Genomic DNA, 20,450 nt, shown 5'->3' with positions numbered 1-20,450 from the left:
GAAAAATTGACTCAAGTTAGAGAGAGAGCGCTATCTCTGGCAGGACCATTATTATGGAACACATTACCGCTTGAGCTTAGACTAATGAAAGAACTAAAACTCTTCAAAAAGAGCTTAAAAATTTGGCTCTTCAAAAAAGCATTTCACAGTGAGGTCACTGAATAACAACAAATACATACAGCTGAAAGTCACCTATAAAAAGCAGAATTGATTATTTTATTATTTTAATTTTAATCATAATTAAATATTAAATTAAAACAGTCTTCACATATATGATTACTCCAGCAATCATATAAACAGTAAATCCAACACACTTCTCATTTAGAGTATATTATTGAACTATGGAACCGTAAAATATTGGCACCCTATGGATAACTTAGAAACCAAACCAAACCTATTTCGTGCCTAAATGTAAACCATTCTGATGGTGCATTACTAAACGACGGTATAGAAAAGTTTTTAAATAGATAGATAAATATTTCCGTATCCCCAGAGGGCTTACAATCTAAGTTTGTACCTGAGGCAATGGAGGGTAAAGTGACTTGCCCAAGGTCACAAAGAGCGACAGTGGGACTTGTCTAATTCTTTCGTTTGAGTTGGAGAGCTGTAAACCACTCCAGTAAAAATGGATGCACTATCACTTTTTTTTTTTTTTTTTAAAAGATGGCCCATTATGCTTTTTTACCCTACATTCCTTGTAGTTCAGTTGCTTGGATATTGTTGAAATAGAGCCACTCCTCCCCCTTTTTCTGTCCTCTCTGTCCATCCTTAAGTTATAGCTCGGTATGGCCGCATCTCAATCATGAGAATCCATGAACCATGTCTCCGTAACAGCAACAATGTACAAGTCCACCTCCACCATTAGGGCCTGCAGGTCTGGGATTTTCTTGCCCAGTCTACGAGCATTTGTGGTCATAGCATTCCAACTCGTCTCCCTAAGGTTGCTGCTCTTCTTAGTCATTTTTTTGCAATTTTGAGCTGACATTGGTGTTTTCTTCTCTCAATTCCTGGCTTGCTTGGGGGTGACAAGGCAATTTTATAGGCCACCTCCTGCCATCCCTGCCTTCTAGTTTAAATGCCTCATAGTATATGCTCTGAATTTCTCTCTTAGCAACCTCTTTCCAGTCAAGAACAAATGTAGACCAGCCTTACAGTATAACCTTTTACTATTCTAGATACGGCCCCATCCACCAATGTAACCAAATTCACTTGATTTATACCATGCTTTGAGCGAAACGTTGAAGTTATTTATATGGCAGAGCCTTTCCTTGACAGGTAATACTTCTGAAAAGGCAATGGTCTTTGCCATATGTCTAATCTTCATCCCTAGGTTTTGAAAATCTTTCTGTACTGCAAGGATACCATGTCTAGCAAGGTCATTGGTCCCCAGATGGATGAACATTGATACTGGAGTCTCTACTTTCTTCTGTAATTGTATTGATTATCTGGTTGGCATTTTCTATTAGCTGAGGATCCTGGAAGACATTTAACTTGTGTCCCCATCAAAATTAATACCCAAATTGGATTTCTCTGATAACTGAGTCTCCCAGCAGAAGAAGCTTCCTTTTATGACCTTTGATAATGTTCAAGGGTTTCTGGGTACACAGGGTGACAACATCCCTTTCTATTCCTGGAGCTTCTTCGTTATCCATTGCAGAAAAGGTATTATGTAAGAGTAGCGGTGAGGAGAGTGGGTGTCTTTTCATCACTGTCTTTATTCTGCCAGAGCCAGTGGCGTAGCCAGAATTGATTTTTTGGGTGGGCATAAGGTTAACATGGTGGGCTATAGGCATGCAGGTGTGAGACCTACTAGTTGTATTCTTATTGATAAATAATGCCATATACTGCACCCTACAATGGCTTTCCAAGTAGTTTGCAACAGCCATTATGCATCATGCAAGAAACAAAATATTTTATCTCAATTATTTCCAGCACTTACCAGCAATAAAAATTCCTTATTAATCTTTTTTAATTAATTTTATATTTTTTGCAGTTTATAAATGCACAAGTGTATCATGTAAAAAGCAAAGAAAACAAACAATCAGATCCAATCATGTAATAAAACAAAAAATTAATGTATTGTTTCATGAATCCTCTTTGCAGAAAGCCAGAAATCATCATAACTACAATAAAACAGCATTTAACATCAGAACAGGTGCAGAGCAGAGCTAGGACAATTCACATGGAACAGCTCCCCTGTGAGGAAAGACTAAAGAGGTTAGGACTGTTCAGCTTGGAGAGGAGACGGCTGAGGGGGGGATATGATAGAGGTGTTTAAAATCACGAGAGGTCTAGAATGGGTAAAAGTGAATCGGTTATTTACTCTTTCGGATAATAGAAGGGCTAGGGGGCACTCCATGAAGTTAGCATGTGGCACATTTAAAACTAATCGGAGAAAGTTCTTTTTCACTCAACACACAATTAAACTCTGGAATTTGTTGCCAGGGGATGTGGTTAGTGCAGTTAGTGTAGCTGGGCTTAAAAAGAATTGGATAAGTTCTTGGAGAAGAAGTTCATTACCTGCTATTAATTAAGCTGACTTAGAAAATAGCCACTGCGATTACTAGCAGCAGTAACATGGGATAGACTTAGTTTTTGGGAACTTTTCAGCTTCTTATGGCCTGGATTGGCCACTGTTGGAGACAGGATGCTGGGCTTGATTGGACCCTTGGTCTGACCCAGTATGGCATGTTTTTATGTTAACATGTAAAAAAGAATATTCAAATTCTGGTGTCACTTCAGCAAAATAATCCCTCCACTGCTATTTTGTGAAGTAATACAAACTCCTGCAAAGAGACATCTAGAACCTTGACATACCATTCAGTCACAGCACTGACTCTCAGGATTCAAATAACAGCAACCTTATGAAAAAGTAGCAATGCAAATACTAAATCAGACCCTAGAACATTAATATATCACCTATCAGAGTTACAGAACAAGCTGGACTACTATAGAGAGAAACTACACACTAGCTGAAATAATGCACTTCAGGCAAAACAGAGACCAACCCTTACCTAATATAGAAATAAGAGACTACAAATTAGAAACAGAAACATGCAGACAAAACCAAAATAGAAAGCCCGAGAAACCAGACTCTGAACAGTGGAATACTGAAGAAAGAGCCAAATTAAAAAAAAATATAAGAAATGCACATTCCCAAAGATGGCATAGTCCAATCGCTAAAATCCCAAAATATATATATTTTTTTTACTTTTGTTCTCTGATGTTTGTACTTTTCTAATCAGTTGGTCCTGGTCTCTTTTTCCCATTTTTACCTTGTCACTTATTTCCTAATCTTTTTCAGTGTCTCTCTTCTCCTACTGTCTTCTTCCTTTCCTCCCTGAAAAACACACACACACACACACTCTCTCACTCACTCACTCTCTCACACTCTCTCACACACACACACACACTCTCACACACACTCTCTCTCACACACACTCTCTCACACACACACACACACTCTCTCTTTCACACTCACACACTCTCTCTTTCACACTCACACACTCTCTCTCTCACTCACACACTCTCTCTCTCTCACACACACACACACACGCTCTCTCTCCCCCCCCCCCCAGGCTTCCATTCTTATAGCACACAGACGCACACCCAGGCTCCCATTCACACCCACACAGGGCTTTTTCATTAGGCACAGCCAAAGTCCTACTTCTGCCACTGTGGGGATGGAATCCTACGGCAACCTGTCTGGCCCCCTTCCTGTCCACGTTGACTCTTTAATGCAGTTGTTCTCAACCTTTTTCCCCATCGTGACATACCTGACAGCCCATGCTCACATGTGGGACACACTGCTCATTACAATTCAAGGCGGAAATAAAAAATAAAGGTCCAGCATTATTTTTATTGTTAAGAATGACACAAGGAAAGATACGTATTCTGTCTGAACAGAAACTGCATAAATAGTAAACATCCCACACAAAAACAGCACCAATTTCCAGCACTTAAACAGTAACCACCTTACCTAAGAAAAGGCAACACTGAAAATCCAGGCCTTAAGACACCAATACATCTCCTATTAGGAAAACGGACCAAGTCAGGCTGCTATAGAGCCCTACACAGAAACTACAAGCCAGCAGAAAACCTCACCTGAATCACATGTGCTGACCCTCACCTAACAAAGAATAAGGAGACCAAAATGCATAACTAGAAGCATGCAGACAAAACTGAATTGGAAACCGCAACAAGCCAGAGTCTGTGTATGCAGTGTAACAAAGGAAAAAAAGAAACATCACCCATCCTTATAAAACAAATCAAGAAATATAAAATCAGTAGCAGTAAAACCATATTAACAAAAAGAACAGATTACCGGTATTTCAAAACAGCTGATGAATGGAATATCCAATAATTAAAAAATCATATAAAAAATGTCTAGATACCAATAAAGTATTTCAAAATAGCAGACACAAAGACCCAGTAATGAAAAAGCAATGATACAAAAATGTTTTGCTTTGTATACTTGAGAACGTTTGATATCCAGGTGCCCTGAAATTGTTTTGAATTAGCAGGAGGAGGGATGGTTTGCTTGCAACTTTCTCCTTTCTCTCTCACACACTGGCACTCAATCGCTCACATATACACATGCTTTTTCTCTCTCACTTATATAGGCTCTTAATTACACATTTACACACATGCTGTCTATTTTTTCACGCTTACACACACAGGCTTTCAATCGCACACATACATGCTGTCTTTTTCTCTCACACACAGACTCTCATTCACATGCTTACAAACATGCTCTCTCTCTTTCTCTCATTTACACACAGGCTCCCTCACCTAAACCAGCTTTCAATCACACACAGGCTCTTTCTTTCTCTCATTTACACACAGGCTCTCAATCACATACTCACATGCCCCCTCACCTAAACCAGCTCTCAATCACACACATACAGGCTCTCAATCATTCACATACATGCTATCTCACACACACACAAGATCTCAAATACACATGCTTGCTCATTCACTCACCCCCCCCCCCAACTAGCGGCAGCAACAGCCTCCTCCACGTCCATCCCTAAAGGCAGCAGCAACCTACTTCACTTTCAGCCCTTGCGGAGGAGGAGTCCCATCGGCGGCGGTTGACGACCTTCTTCATTTTCCTCTGAGCTGCGCTGCACATTCTTCAGGCTGCACCTCTCTTCTGTTCTTTGGGCCGACGCTGACCACACTAGCATGGTTTCTTCCCGTGCACACACTCGCTGCTCACCTCTTCCTCCTCCGAGCCGCGCCGGGGGGGGGGGGGCAGGAAGAAGAGACAGTGCCGCTGACTCCAGCTGTCCTGCCGCGTTCCGCCCGGGCTGACAGCATTTGAGGACCAGGGAGCAGCTGGGTCAGTGGGGACCGGATCCTACACATCATTGCTCCGAAAGTCCTCTTGTGGTTGGGTGGACCTGGGTCCAAATTGGGTGGGCAACTGCCCACCCATGGCTATGCCACTGGCCAGAGCCCATTTTTAATCCATTTGTTACTGGATTTCTGAATCCTGGATGTCTGACTTCTCTGTGGGAGTGGGGTTGTAGATACCAGCCTTTATTTTTTTTTAAATTTGCAAATACAGCTATTTAATACAGGCTAGCAATTAGAGATGTGCTTCGTTTTTGTATCTCGCTACGTGTCGGCCAACCCATGGAAAACTTCCTTTTCCATTGAGTCGTTTTTTTTTCTCTGCAATTTTTGCCGAAACCCCCCCCCCCAAAATCCCCCAACCCTTAAAATTTAGTTATTTACAACTCCCCAACCTCCGGATCCCCCCAAAACTTGCCTAAAATCTGTGGTGGTCCAGCGGGGGGACCCGGGAACGATCTCCCGCTGTCGGCAGCCAGTAAACAAAATGGCGCTGGTAGCCCTTTCCATGTGACAGGGGCTACCGTGCCATTGGTCAACCCCTGTCATATGGAAGGAGCAATGGACGGCTGGCACCATCTTAGAAATCTGGTAATTATCACACAAAAATTGATGTCCACAGCTTAGGCACATGGTTGAACAGTCAAAGGGGGGGGGGGGGGGGTTTGAATTAGCACATGCATGAAACTTCTGAGTAGTAATAATCAAAATGTGCTAGAAGAAACAAAAACTAAAATTACAAAATAATTGTATAGAATCTTTGAAATAGGTTTGAAAAATGAGGTGAATTACTAATGTCTTCTTGGATTTTTGTTTTCTAGCACTGCCTCATGAGTTTATGTAGTAGCACTTATAGTGAATTAGGCTTACAGCTAATTGTTGATCTGCTGACTCTAAAGAATAGTTCTTATTGGCTGGTGCGAACTGAGCTTTTGGAAACTCTAGCTGAAATAGATTTTAGGTAAGTACCTGGGTTTTTTTTCATAATTACTGTAAAGTAGATATTCTATCCTAATTATTGTTTGTAGCACTCACCAAGATGAGCATAAAGATTTTCTGGAAGCTTTTTATTGTGGAACATATGTACTTTTTTTGTGGCATAACAAAGTAGGAAAGTAATTGCGGGGATGCTCTAAAGATGTGAGCATGTGGAAAAAGATGAGAATTTCAAGAACCCCTCTCTCCCTGCTGACCATGGTTTCTATTATAAGGCTCAAAGCAGAAAAATGTCAATTGCATGAAAAAATTTAACTTGATTTCCTTTTTAACTTTTTATTTTGTTCAGATATGCCTTATTGAAAAGAATAACCAAATTTATACAATATATATTGCTACCGAGTTGTAGATTGCTAACTTAGACATCCATCTGGCTTGAACATTATTGTTGACCTTCACATTTTTACAAAATCTAATAGCCCAAAAAAAGTGGCGCAAGAATTCAAAAAAATATTTCACGCAATTAGTAATACAATGTGAAATCTTATATTGTTTTTCTCCTCACATGGGACAATATTAGAAAATGGTTTGTTAGGTGGTGTTAAACTCCAGCGCAGGAGCCGGAGTATGGCATGTGAATATTGGTGGCTCATACTCTCTCTTGTTGTTAAAAGCCAGAGAATATTGCCTTAAGGGCAGCAGCGGGCTGAACCTGGCTAGGTCTTGCCATGCACCATGTTGCTGCTTCTGCACTCCCTGCCCTTAGGGTTGTGTCTCTTTCCTGGCACAGATGCCTCTGCTTAGGTACTCATTTATTTATTGTTCTTGGGATAGAGGTGGGGTTAGTTGTGGTATTCCCTTGAGAGAGGCCATGACTGGATACCCAGTGGCAAGAATGGGACTGTGCTTGTGGTGTGGTCTGTGGAGGGTGACACAGGGGCCTAAGAGTGCTGCCCAGAACATAGATATCTACATTGGGAAGGGAAAATGTTGATTTGTGGTAGTGGGAGAAATCCGGGCTAGGTATTTGCTTGTGGAGAGGCCAGTTAGTTATATAGTAAGCACAGAACTGAGGAGGTAGCAGCTTTACATAAGAACATAAGAAATTGCCATATTGGGTCAGACCAAGGGTCCATCAAGCCCAGCATCTTGTTTCCAACAGTGGCCAATTCAGGCTACAAGTAACTGGCAAGTACCCAAAAACTAAGTATATCCCATACTACTGATGCTAGTAATAGCAGTGGTTATTTTCTAAGTCATCTTGATTAATAGCAGGTAATGGACTTCTCAAAGAACTTATCCAAACCGTTTTTAAACCCAGCTAGACTAACTGCACTAACCACATCCCCTGGCAACAAATTCCGGAATTTAATTATGTGTTGAGTGAAAAAGAATTTTCTCAGATTATTTTTAAATGTGCTACATGCTAGCTTCATGGCGTGCCCCCTAGTCTTTCTGTTATCTGACAGAGTAAATAACCAATTCATGTTTACCTGTTCTAGACCTCTCATGATTTTAAAGACCTCTATCATATCCCCCCTCAGCCATCTCTTCTCCAAGCTGAACAGCCCTAACCATTTTAGTCTTTCCTCATAGGGGAGCTGTTCCATCCCCTTTATCATTTTGGTTGCCTTTCTCTGTACCTTCTTCATCGCAACTATATCATTTTTTTGAGATGTGGCTACCAGAATTGTACATAGTATTCAAGGTACAGTCTCACCATGGAGCGATACAGAGGCATTATGACATTTTCTGTTCTATTCACCATTCCCTTTCTAATAATTTCCAACATTTTGTTTGCTTTTTTGACTGCCACAGCACACTGAGCCAACGACACTTAGATCTCTTTCCTGGGTGGTAGCTCCTAATATGGAACCTAACATCGTGTAACTACAGTATGGGTTATTTTTCCCTGTTTATTTATTTAGCTATTTTTCTATACCGACATTCATGAAGCTATGTATCACCTTGCACTTATCCACATTAAATTTCATTTGCCATTTGGATGCCCAATTTTCCAGTTTCACAAGGGGAGTATACATGGCCTTCAACCAGGTTTGAAAGTTTTGTCCAAGACCTACTATCTGGAGGACTTTAAATAAAAATCTCCAATGCACATAGTTGAAGGCTTTTTCTGCGTCTGTCGTTAATAACACTGCTGGAATCCCATTAATTCATGACTTCCACATCAAATTAACAATTTTGTGAATATTGTCACCTGCCTGCCTCCCTGGTATAAATCCAGATTGGTCTATATGAACCAAATCAGGTAATATGCAGTTCAGTCTACTGGCCAAACGTTTTGCTAGTATTTTTAAATCAATATTTAATAATGAAATGGGCGGTAGGATTCACATATCGTCTTATCTATGCCCGGTTTTGGTAGAATTGTTACCCCCTGCCAGTTTCATGGATGGGGGCAGGACAGGATTAAGTAATAGCTCATTAATTTCTGCAGGTATGGAATTAGTAAGTCTCCAAATTGTTTTATAAAAGAGGCCAGTGTAACCATCCAGGCTCAGAGTCTTATTGGATTTAAGGGAGGTTATGGCTGCATAAATTTCTGACTGGGTAATCAGACCATCCAATTTTTGGGACTGTTCTAACAAGAGAACAGGGAGAGAGACCCCTATCAAGTAGCTATCTATATCAAAGTCAAGTATTTCTTGTTCATTAGTGTATAACTCCTTATAGAACTGAACAAATCGATTTTTGATACCAACATTATCAGAGACTACCTCCCCATTTACTTCTTTGATTTTCAGAATTTGGCTATGTGAGATCTGCGTACGAAGTTGCAATGCTAATAATTTACTGGGTTTATTGCCCTCTTCATAATGGTATGCCTGTTGTTATCAAGACAATATTGAATGTCTCCCTATAATAAAGCCTGCAATTTACTCCTACATTTATCAAGTTTTCTGAGATCTTTATAACTTCCATTAGTCTTATGTCTCCTTTCAAGTGGTTGAATGGTATGCAAAAGAAGTAATTTCTCCCCCTGAGACTGTTTCTTCCGAGCTGAAGCTTTAGAAATGAGTTTACCTCATAAGACAGTCTTAAAGCAATCCCAAAGGGTATGGATCGGTACCTCCCTGTTGGCATTGAATTGAAAATATTCTTTGATATCTTCTCTAATTTGCTTGCATAAATGCTTATTAGAAAGCAGTGAGTTATTTAATTGCCAATACTTTTCCCCATTTGCCTCATTCTGTAAGCAAAAAGCATAGATGGGGGCGTGGTCAGACCACGTGATTGGGCCAATTTCTACCGAAGTGCATCCTTGAACCCCTGACCCATCCCCCAACCACATATCTATCTGTGAATACGTACCATGGACTCTGGAGTAGAAGGTGTAATCTGTTACGGAGGGGTGCTTAGAGCGCCATAAGTCTTGTAACCCACAGGTCTCATTGAGTGCTTTTAGGCATACTCTGGCCATTCTCAGGCCATTATTAGCTAAGTGACTATTGTCCAGATTAGGATTCAAGGAAAGGTAAAGTCCCCCCCCCTCACTAAAATTTGACCTTGTAACATGTCACTCAGGGATTGTTCAAGTGATGATAAAAATTTCCATTGGTTCACATTGGGAGGATAAACATTAATTAGCATCACCAGGGTCGTATCTATATAGACAATCAGAGCTAGATATCTACCTCACCTATCCTTCCTTCAATCTACCACCTCTACCTGCAAATCCTTAGAAAACATATCTACCCCTCCCTTTTTTCATTCTTCAATACTGGCTGCCAAGAATATTAAGTGGAAGTTATTATTGAGTAACAGATGATCATCTTTCTTGAGCAGATGAGTTTCTTGTATAAAAAATATGGAGGCGTGTATCTGTGGCTTCCTCGAACAATAACTGTCTCTTCTGAGGTGAGTTAAGTCCTTTAACATTTAATGAAACAAATGGTATATTAATCATGAGTAATATGCCAACTTAAGCTGGACATGCACTCAAATTTCTCTCTGGTTACCATAATATTATAATTCCTCGCACCTTTTACTGCCCACGATATAACTGTATCCCCCCAACTCATCCACCCCCTCCCACTCCCCTGTCCCCTAAACCGAGGTGTAAGTGGAAACAAACTACCGTTTCCTAGTGTGTAGCAGATGGACTCAGGACCAATGGGTATTGTGTACTCCTGATAGTAGTTGGAGACTGATCAGATTTCAATCTGACGTCAACCCTAGTACATATACCCCTGCAGGAAGTGCAGCTCTTCAGTATTTTCCGTCTCCATAGCAATTCGGGACTCTATGCAGGCTAGCACAGCGTGTTAGAGTAAATTAGCAAAGAAAACCAAAACAAGAAGAAAGCTTACCTCTACAGACGAGCCCCGCTCTCCTGCGGTGACACCCATTGAGTCCCTCCCCCAGTTGAGAATTCCCGAGGTGATTTCGGCGATCCCTTGGAGGTAAGCCTCGGACCGGTGGCCGACCCTCAGCGGAGACCTAGCCCCCGACATCGGGTGAGGTTGAGAGAGAGGCAGCGGGTGCAACTTCGAGCGTGGCGGTGAAGGTATTTTCCCTCTCCCCCCGCAGCCGGAGACTGCCCAGAATGAGACCGGAAGCACTGAAACAAGGTAAGGTAGAAATCTATTTAAAAGTCTCCGGTCTCTGAAGCTCGAGGAGTCGCACAGCTCACCAGCCAGGACCAGTGCCACCGGGTTGATCTGCCCTAGCAGGGCTAGACCCCGGTCAGATCCGAGGGTCCTCCCACATATAGAGATCCTCCGAGGTGGTCGCCATATTGTCCGTGTGGTCGCTGTCACCATTTTGATTTGTTCGCTGCCCTGTCCGCTGTCCCAATCTGTGTGCACAGAGGCGAGCCGTGCGCACAAATACCTTGTGCGCACAACACCGCACGCTCAAGCGATGCGCATAGCCACGCGCTTACTGTGCTGGGCGCATAACTTCAATCTGTGTGCACAACAGCACGCACATCTCCCTGAGCACGTACCAATCCTACGCGCACAACTTTGATGCACCGGAGCGCATAACTGATATTTATGCGCACAAGCCATGACGCCACCGGAAAAGAGGCTCAGGGCCTTTGCCCAGCATGCCACATTAGAGCTGCACAGCATGAGGAGGCCACGGCCCTGTGTATACAGTGCGAATAAGCCCTGGGGGATCCAGCCCATTGCCCTCCCCAGCTGGTGCCAGGTTCCAGCTTTAACAGTACGCCGGACCTAGCATCTCCCAGTGGGACCCTCCCTCAAATGGGGCTCCCCAGGGACACAGCGCTGCTTAATTTAGACCCAGCATCTATCTCCTGGGTGGAATTCTTCAAAGGCCTGCATACCTTTGTCCACATGCAACCGGGGCCTCCGATAATATGGCCACAACCACCAGAGGACTTCAACATCCTGGGACCCTCCTATGCCCAGGGAAGTGATTCCACCACCCAGAAGCCCCACCTTCGGGGACACGGAAAACTCAGATGAGGAATCAGAACCCCTGGAGGAAGGGGAACTCCCTCCAGGGTCAGAGCCCCACCGAACCATGAGGCACTTCTTCACCAAGGACGAGCTTCCAGACCTGGTCACACACAGCTTGAAAGAGCTTGCTAGCCTCTGAGGCGCCTAAGACGAACCCCTACTAGAGGGACTCTGTCAGACCTCCCGTCATTTCCCACTATTACAAGCCGTCTAGCAGCTAATTCACTTGGAACGGGATGCCCCGGAGACTACTTTCAAAGGGGGGGGGGGGGCGTATTCTGGCAGCCATGTACCCTCTAGACCCAGCTGCCAAAGATCTCCTGGCATGTCCGAAAATGGATGCCATGGTCTGTGCGGTTTCGAAGCGCACTACTGTCTCAGTGGAGGGAGGAGCAGCACTCAAGGATGCTCAAGACAGGCTTCTGGAATCCATCCTCAAACAGTCTTTTGACGTCTTCGCTATGTCTCTACAGATCGCGGCCTGCTGTGCCGTGGTGACACGCGCCTGCTTATCACAGACCAGGAACAACACTCCTGGGGAAGCCCTGGAACCAGCAGTATCATTCCTCGCGGACGCTGCTTCTGACCTGGTGCGCACCGCAGCTAGAGGAATGTCATCAGCCGTGGCAGCCAGAAGACAACTCTGGCTCCGAAACTGGTTGGCCGACGCATCTTCCAAAATGAGTCTCACAAGGATGCCCTTCAAGGGAACCCTCCTGTTCGGAAGTGAACTAGAGAAACTAGCCAACAATTGGGGCGAATCCCCACTGCCGTGGCTACCGGAGGACAGGAATAAGAGAAACCAGCGACCCTTCCCCCGAACTTCCAGGGGCAGAGGATCACAGCGCTTCAACCCATACAGAAGCACATATTAAGCGGCTCGCCCCGCAGGCAGGAGCCAGTCCTTTTGGAATAAGCCCAACAAAAGGGGAGCCAGCACGGGCTCAGGCCCCAGCCGTACCCCACAATGAAAATCAGCCGACCCGTCCAAAGGAAGAAGCCAAAGGGGGCAGACTTGCCCTATTCTACGAAAGATGGGTAGAGATAACTTCGGACAAGTGGGTCCATCATTCGAGAGGGATATTACCTGGATTTCCCCATCTCCCTCCAGACAAGTTTGTGGAATCCCCCTGCCACAACCCTTCCAAGAGGATGGCAGTGGAAGCTACACTGACCAGATTGCTAGCCTTAGAGGCTATAACACCGGTGCCTGCACAAAAAATAAATACTGGTCATTATTCAATCTATCTTATTGTTCCCAAGAAAGAAGGAACGTTCAGGCCCATCCTGGACCTCAAGTTGGTCAACCGCCACCTGAAGATTCCTCGTTTCTGTATGAAAACACTACGCTTGGTAATAATAGTGAAACAACTAAGAGAGTTCCTTACATCCCTGGATCTGTCGGAAGCCTACCTACACATTCCGATCCATCAAGAGCATCAGCGTTTTCTACTCTTCATGGTCCTGGACAGTCATTACCAGGTCCGAGCACTACCATTCGGGTTAGCCACAGCATCCCGGACGTTCACCAAGATCATGGTGGTAGTGGCAGCAACACTGAGGAAAGAAGGGATCCTCGTACACCCTTATCTTGACGATTGGCTGATCAGGACGAAATCCCCAGAGGAAAGCCACCAGGTGACCAACAGCCAAAACTCTACTGGAGAGCCTCAGGTGGGTGGTCAACACAAACGAGCTGTCTGCAGCCCTCCCAATCTCTAGAATACTTGGGAGTCCGGTTCGACACCAAACAAGACAAGGTCATCCTGACACCTACAAGGAGATCAAAACTGATGACCCAGTTGCGAACCCTCTTGAGCGAGCTTCGCCCCACGGCATGGGACTACCTCCAAGTTCTCGGCCTCATGGTATCCACACTGGAAGTAGTGCCATGGGCAAGAGCTCACATGAGCCCCCTACAGCTCTCACTACTATCACGATGGAATCTGCTGTCCCAGAACTACATCGTACATCTTCAGCTCCCGGACAAAGTTCGGATACAACTACGATGGTGGCTACAAGAAGGCCATCTGAGCCAAGGAGTGAGACTATCCTCACCAACCTGGATCCTGCTAACCACGGATGCCAGGCTGCGAGGATGGGGAGCACACTGCCAAGAGTTAACAGCCCAGGGGCAATGGAACAAAGAAGAGTCTGGATGGAACATCAATCGCCTAGAAGCCCGGGCAGTCAGACTAGCCTGCCTACGGTTCGGTCACAGACTCCGAGACAAATCAGTTAGAGTAATGTCGGGCAACGCCACAACAGTGGCCTACATCAACCGGCAGGGAGTAACCAGAAGCCAACAGGTGTCTCTGGAAATAGACCCCCTAAAGTCATGGGCAGAAGTGAACCTTCAAGAGATCTCGGCCGTCCTCATCGCGGGGAAAGACAACGTCGCTGCGGATTAGCTCAGCAGAGAAAGTCTAGACCCAGGAGAATGGAGGCTGTCGACCACAGCATTCCAATTGATAGTAAACCGTTGGGGAACACCAAGCATGGACCTCCTGGCAAACCGGTCCATTGCCCAAAGGTCCCAGCTTCTTCAGCCGCAGGCGGGAACCCCAGTCCCAAGGAATCGACACCCTGGTACAGACCTGGCCACAGGAAACTCTATTGTACTCCTTCCCACCATGGCCTCTATTGGGCGCAATCATCCACAAAATAGAACACCACAGGGGACCAGTACTTCTGATGGCCCCGGACTGGCCAAGAAGACTGTGGTACGCAGACATGCGAAGGCTGCTGACAGAGAGCCCCCTCCCGCTACCTTCACACAGAGACCTGCTCCAACAAGGACCGATCCTCCACGAGGATCCAGCTCGATTCTCTCTTACGGTCTGGCCATTGAGAGGACTCACCTGAGGAAGAGCGGATACTCAGGGGCAGTAATTGACACCCTCCTCCGAGCACGCAAGTTCTCCACATCCCTAACATACATAAGGATTTGGAGTGTATTCGAAGCCTGGTGTGAGGACTGCGACATTTTCCCACGCTCAGTCAAAATTCCTGCAATTTTGGAATTCCTGTAGAACGGACTACAGAAGGGATTGTCTCTCAACTCCATCAAGGTACAGGTGGCCACATTGTCATGCTACGGAACCAAGAGCGAGAGTGGCAGCATAGCCTCTCACCTGGATGTCTCCCGCTTTCTGAAAGGAGTCAAGCAGATCCGACCACCCCTAAAGTGGCCGGTGCCTCTTTGAAACCTCAACCTGGTCAACCAGGTCTGAAGGAAGCAGGAGCTTCCTTCAGACCTCTTCGCGGCCTGTCTCTCCGACTATTAACATTGAAGACAGCCTTCCTGGTGTCAGTCTGTTCGGCCCATCGTATCTCCGAGAGCGAGTGATTCACAGTTAAGCCATGCTTTTCTCCAACTAGGGCACCCATCCTACCGGGTGTCGACTTTTCTTGGTTGAGGGCACTGGCGGTTTCCAGCTATAACCAATTCAATCAGTTCAAATTAATCAAGTTAACCAAGTTATATAGTTAATCAAGTTATTCCAATTATTCAGTCATATATATATATATCCACAATTACTTTTCGAGGAGAATACTGAAGAGCTGCACTTCCTGCAGGGGTATATGTACTAGGGCTGACATCAGATTGAAATCTGATCCGTCTCCAACTGCTATCAGGAGAACACTATACCCATTGGTCCTGAGTTCATCTGTCTACACTAAGGAAAACAAAATTATCAGGTAAGTAATTTCTCCATTTTTCCATGAGGAATGGCATCCTCCATGATGGCCAACTATTGCTGAACCATTATAGATGGTTATCTGATGATTCAGCAGATGATATCAGGGAATCTTGAGAAAAAGCAAGCTACATAATCGTATGAAACCAAATGCAGATTATTCATTATACTAAAAGGATAAGTAACACTTAACAGTGTTATATAGACTCGTAAAACCATATACATAATTAGTCTTTCCATCCGGAACTGTGTAAGTTGAAAAATTGGAGAACTAGAAGTAATGATCAATCGACCAGCTAAAGTTCTCTCAGGTAGTAGGTCCAGATGAATCAGACACTTCACTGGCATTGGAATTTCTCCTGAGGCGCTTGCCCCCTTTGTGAGTGCGCTGCCATCGGGTAGTTTCCCTGCAAGGACCTGGCAAGGTGTTCGTCTTGGTCATCTTAACTTCTAGTCCTTTCTGTTTGAGGAGGCTTTCTTCAGCTTCAATTGATCTTGCAGTCAGAGTGTCGCCACTGATTGTAAAAGATATTCCAAAAGGGTATAGCCATTTATAACTTATGTTTTCAGCCCTCAAGGTATCGTGATGGGTTTCATAGCCTTACGACTTTGGAGAGTTATGGCTGCTATGTCATTAAATATTTGAAGCTTCATCCCCTTCCAAGTTACTGTACCCAAGGTTCTGGCTTTCTGAGTAATAGCATTTTTCACAGGAAAGTGATGTAAACATGTTATTACATCACGGGATTGATTATTTGGTTTGCTCAAAGTTCTATGCGCCCGATCAATTTGCACAGGCCTATCCAGGCCTTCCTCGGAGTCTACATTGAGAATTTCCTTATTGTACCAGCTTGATATAATCAGTATTTCCTTCCTCTTCAAGGACACCTCTGATCCTTAGATTATTTTGACAGGATCTATTTTCTAGATCCCTGAGCTTCGATGAAATCTCCTCCGTTGTCTGTTTCAAATAAAGTAAATCTTTAGCTTGCTGTGTCATCGTTGCAATCTGATCTTCTGCTGCTTGTTATAAATTGTGCGCACTCTGCTCTATTTCATCCACATCTCAGCAAAGGTCTCCCACTGATTCATATATTTCTAACTTTACCACAGCAATTTCAGATTGCGAAACCAGGCAGTGAATTCTTTCCTAGTGGGGCCCTGGTCACCGCTGCTCTCCGCTCCTATTTCCACTGCCATATTGGACTCTATCGGGGCTCCGTCTGAGTCGGTGGTGCCCACTTCTTTCGCCGCGTGGCGCATCTCCCATGTAGAAGAACTCAGTAAGATCTATTTCTCGTCCTTAACTCGCCATTTACTGTTCTTCCTCTTGCAGCTAATTCGGGCTCTGAGAGAGTGCTGCAGATAGCGAAATAACCAGTTTATTTTGAAGCCACTAGGAGTTCTCAGACTACGCAGCCATTTGCAAGGAATAACATCACTTCCCCCTCTGTTTCCTGTCTTTTAACCAGTTTGAAATCCATGAAAGGACATCGCCCCCATCCCATGACTTTTTACTTTTCTTAGAAGCCTCTCATGAGGCACTTTATCAAATGCCTTCTGAAAATCCAAATACACTACTTTACCTCTACTACTTTACCTCTACTACTTTACCTCTTGTACACTTTTTACCTTTGTAGCTGCTCCTTTCAGGTTTTTTCTTTTTTAACTATTTTTCTCATTTTATCAAAGTTTCCTTTTTGAAAGTTTAGCGCTAGAGCTGTAGATTTACTTACTGTCCCCCTTCCAGTTATTAATTCAAATTTGATCATATTATGATCACTGTTGCCAAGCGGCCCACCACCTTTACCTCTCTCACCAAATTCTGTGCTCCACTGAGAATTAGAATTAGATAGCATTTTTTTTCCTGTGGTATTGACTGAGTTTATTTACTTATTTATTTTTTGAAATTGAAAGTTTTTATTGGATGCATAAAAACCTGTACAAAGTCATTCAAAATCAACATACATCCATACTGCTTTAAATACGAAATCCCCCAATCCACCCACATTAATATTGAGTTCATCAATAATTGCTAGTGTGTGCTGCCCAAAATGCAAGACAGTACACAAAGGCTGGGAAAAGCAGATCATAACTACTATGAATTACTGTAATAAATTACAAAGGCCTACACTAAAAAAAGAAAGTAAGACCAAAAGTTGATCAAATAAGCAGTGTAAGGAAAGGTAGCAAAAGAATGTATAGAGTTAAATCTCCAAGCCCTGGGAATCTCTCCATCGTATAAAAGGACCCCATGTCTTCTCAAAAAAGGTCAAGCAATTGTTGTAAGGCTGTTAAATGAGCCAATTGGTAATGGGTATTCAGACGTTGTATCACCATGAAAGAAGGGAAATCAACATGTTTCCAAAATCTGGCTAATTCACACCTAGCTGTGATGAACCCTTGTTGGCAAAGGTGCTGTTGTGATTTATCAACATCCAAAACTGGCAAATTAAGTAAAATATATCGTGTATCAAGAAGATTCCACACTCCTATCAGGGTGGATACCCAGTCAGTAATGCCAGTAAATCGCTACTGTCTCACAATCCCACCAAATATGCATACAAGTACCCACACTCCCACAATTTCTCCAATAATTAGGACTAATATTAGAAAACATATGGTGATGTCCACTAGGGGTCAAATACCAGCGAAATAACGTTTTATAACAGTTCTCTTGCAAGCTTGTAGATATAGAACACTTGCTAGCACATAGAGTTCCAGTCCTCCAGTCTCAAACTACCTCTTAAATTCCTTTCCCAATTTCTGATATGTGAAAACGTATCAGTTAAATGCCCATTGAGAAGGCAATAAACCTTAGAAGTTAAACTTTTTAGTTTGTCAACTTGGTCACAGTATTCTTCAAGCATAGATTTACCCAGTTGTATATAAACCTTTTCCTGCTGCATTCCTATAAAGCGTTTAAGTTGGGTATATTCCAAGAAATTCACTTTCTCCATTTTATAAGTTAGGGAGATAATGTCTGGGAGCATTAGAGTACCATTCATAAATAAATGCTCTATTCTATGAATACCATGATTCTTCCAAATCTTGAATGCTGAAGCAGATAAACAGGCTGGAAAGTCTTATTATGAAACAAATGTGTAGGAGAAAAATAGGAATAATTGCCAACCAATTTGAATTTCCATTGAAACCACACCCGTAGAGAAGTTTGCAAACATAGGGAAAACAATTTAACAACTACCAGGTATTAACACTGTTGCCAAGGCAGATAACGGCATCACCCCAATCATAGCTTGTTCCAATAACATCCTTTATTTTAAAGAACATGTACTATGAAGATCCAGCAAAGGTCGCAGTTGGGAGGATGCATAATATCATAATAAATTAGGTACCCCCAAACCATCCTTCACGTTTGGTTGAAACATAACCATCCTAGCAACCCTTGGAGTTTGCTTCTTCCAAATAAAATAAAAATACTTTCTTCTGCCAAGATCGCAGAATAGCCGCAGATATATAAATTGGAAGGGTTAAGAATAAATAGAGGAAACAAGGTAAAAAATTCATTTAACAACCGCTGTACGCCCCATCTAAGAGAAACTTTCTCTACCACATTTATCCAAATCTTTTTCAATAGCTTGCACCAGCAGGACATAATTTAAATGTAATAAATCTGAACTATCAAAACCCAAATGAACCCCCAGATATTTAAGAGATCGCTTTGCCCATCTAAAAGGAAACTGCTGTCACAAAATATATATGGATGGCTCAGTTAAGTTGATATTTGAAATTTCAGATTTATCTAAATTAACTGTAAATCCGGAGGCAGCACTAAATTTCTCCAATTCAGCCATGACACCTGTTAATGATTGATGGGGGTCTGTCAGAGTAAATAGAATATCATCCGTGAAAAGCAAAAGTTTTGAGTGTACCTTTCCTAAACTAATCCCTGTAATCTGTGCCAATAAGCAAATCCTGGAAGTGAAGGGTTCCAAAAACAAAGCAAATAATAAAGGGGACAAAGGACATCCCTGTCTTGTACCCTGGCCAATTTCAAAACAATCCCCATATCCCCCATTAATTTTAACTCTGGCTTTAGGGGAATCGTATAATTTCTGGATCCACTGGAGAAAATAAGAACCAAAGCCCATGTGCTCTAATATCTGAAATAAAAAAGGCCAGTGCACCATGTCAAATGCTTTCTCAATATTGACAAAAAGCAAAACAGTAGGAATACGCTCCTTTCGCACCCACCAGAGAATGTCTACAATCTTGCGCACATTGGGCCGGATTTTAAGAGGTACGTCTGATTTTATAACATGCGAGCGCAGCCGCGTGCATGTTATAAAATCCGGGGTTGGCGCGCGCAAGGGGGTGCACACTTGTGCACCTTGTGCGCGCCAAGCCCTAGAGGAGCCCCGATGGCTTTCCCCATTCCTCCCCCCTCCCCCCACCTTCCCATCCCTTCCCCTACCTAACCCGCCCCCCAGCCCTACATAAAACCCCCCTCACCTTTATTTTACAAGTTGCGCCCTCCTCTGAGCAGGCGTAGGTTGCATGCGATCCCCCGGCCTAGAGGCTCCATGAAGGCCTCTGGCCACACCCCCTCCCTGCCCGCGCCCCGCCCCTTTTTTCAAGCCTCGGGACATATGTGTGGCCCGGGACTTGCGTGCCTCGCCGGGCCTTTGCAAAATAGGCTCGGTGCGGTAACCCCCTTGCGCGCATATATCCAGCTGGATTTACACGCGTAGGGCTTTTAAAATCTGCCCCATTGTCAGCATCTAATCGCTGCAGAATAAAGCGTAATTAGTCATTATATGCACGAAGTTATGCAGAAAAGGAGCTAAGCGCACAGCCAAGACTCTAGCCAATATCTTTAAATCTAGATTGATTAAATAAATCGGTCTATAAGACCCACAGAAAGTTGGGTCTCTGCCTGGCTTTGCCAAGACTGAAATCCCAGCTACATTGGAATGAGCCGCAAAAGAACCCCCTTCTCGTATAAAATTAAACATGTCGGTGAAAAGGGACGCCAAAGTATAGA

General features: G+C 43.7%; 1 protein-coding gene across 1 annotated transcript in view; it reads left to right on the top strand.

Annotated features, from left to right (window-relative positions):
• HTT (huntingtin) overlaps positions 1 to 20,450 on the top strand; it is a 797,032-nt gene that overhangs the window by 228,876 nt on the left and 547,706 nt on the right. The window contains exon 19 of the mRNA XM_029606726.1: positions 6,180 to 6,319. Within this exon, the coding sequence (XP_029462586.1) occupies positions 6,180 to 6,319 (140 nt within the window). The remainder of the gene's footprint in view (positions 1 to 6,179; positions 6,320 to 20,450) is intronic.

The sequence above is a fragment of the Rhinatrema bivittatum genome, chromosome 1 (genome assembly GCF_901001135.1).
Source record: "Rhinatrema bivittatum chromosome 1, aRhiBiv1.1, whole genome shotgun sequence".
In the NCBI taxonomy this organism is placed as follows: Eukaryota; Metazoa; Chordata; class Amphibia; order Gymnophiona; family Rhinatrematidae; genus Rhinatrema; species Rhinatrema bivittatum.
This window is presented reverse-complemented; position numbering and strand designations above follow the sequence as displayed.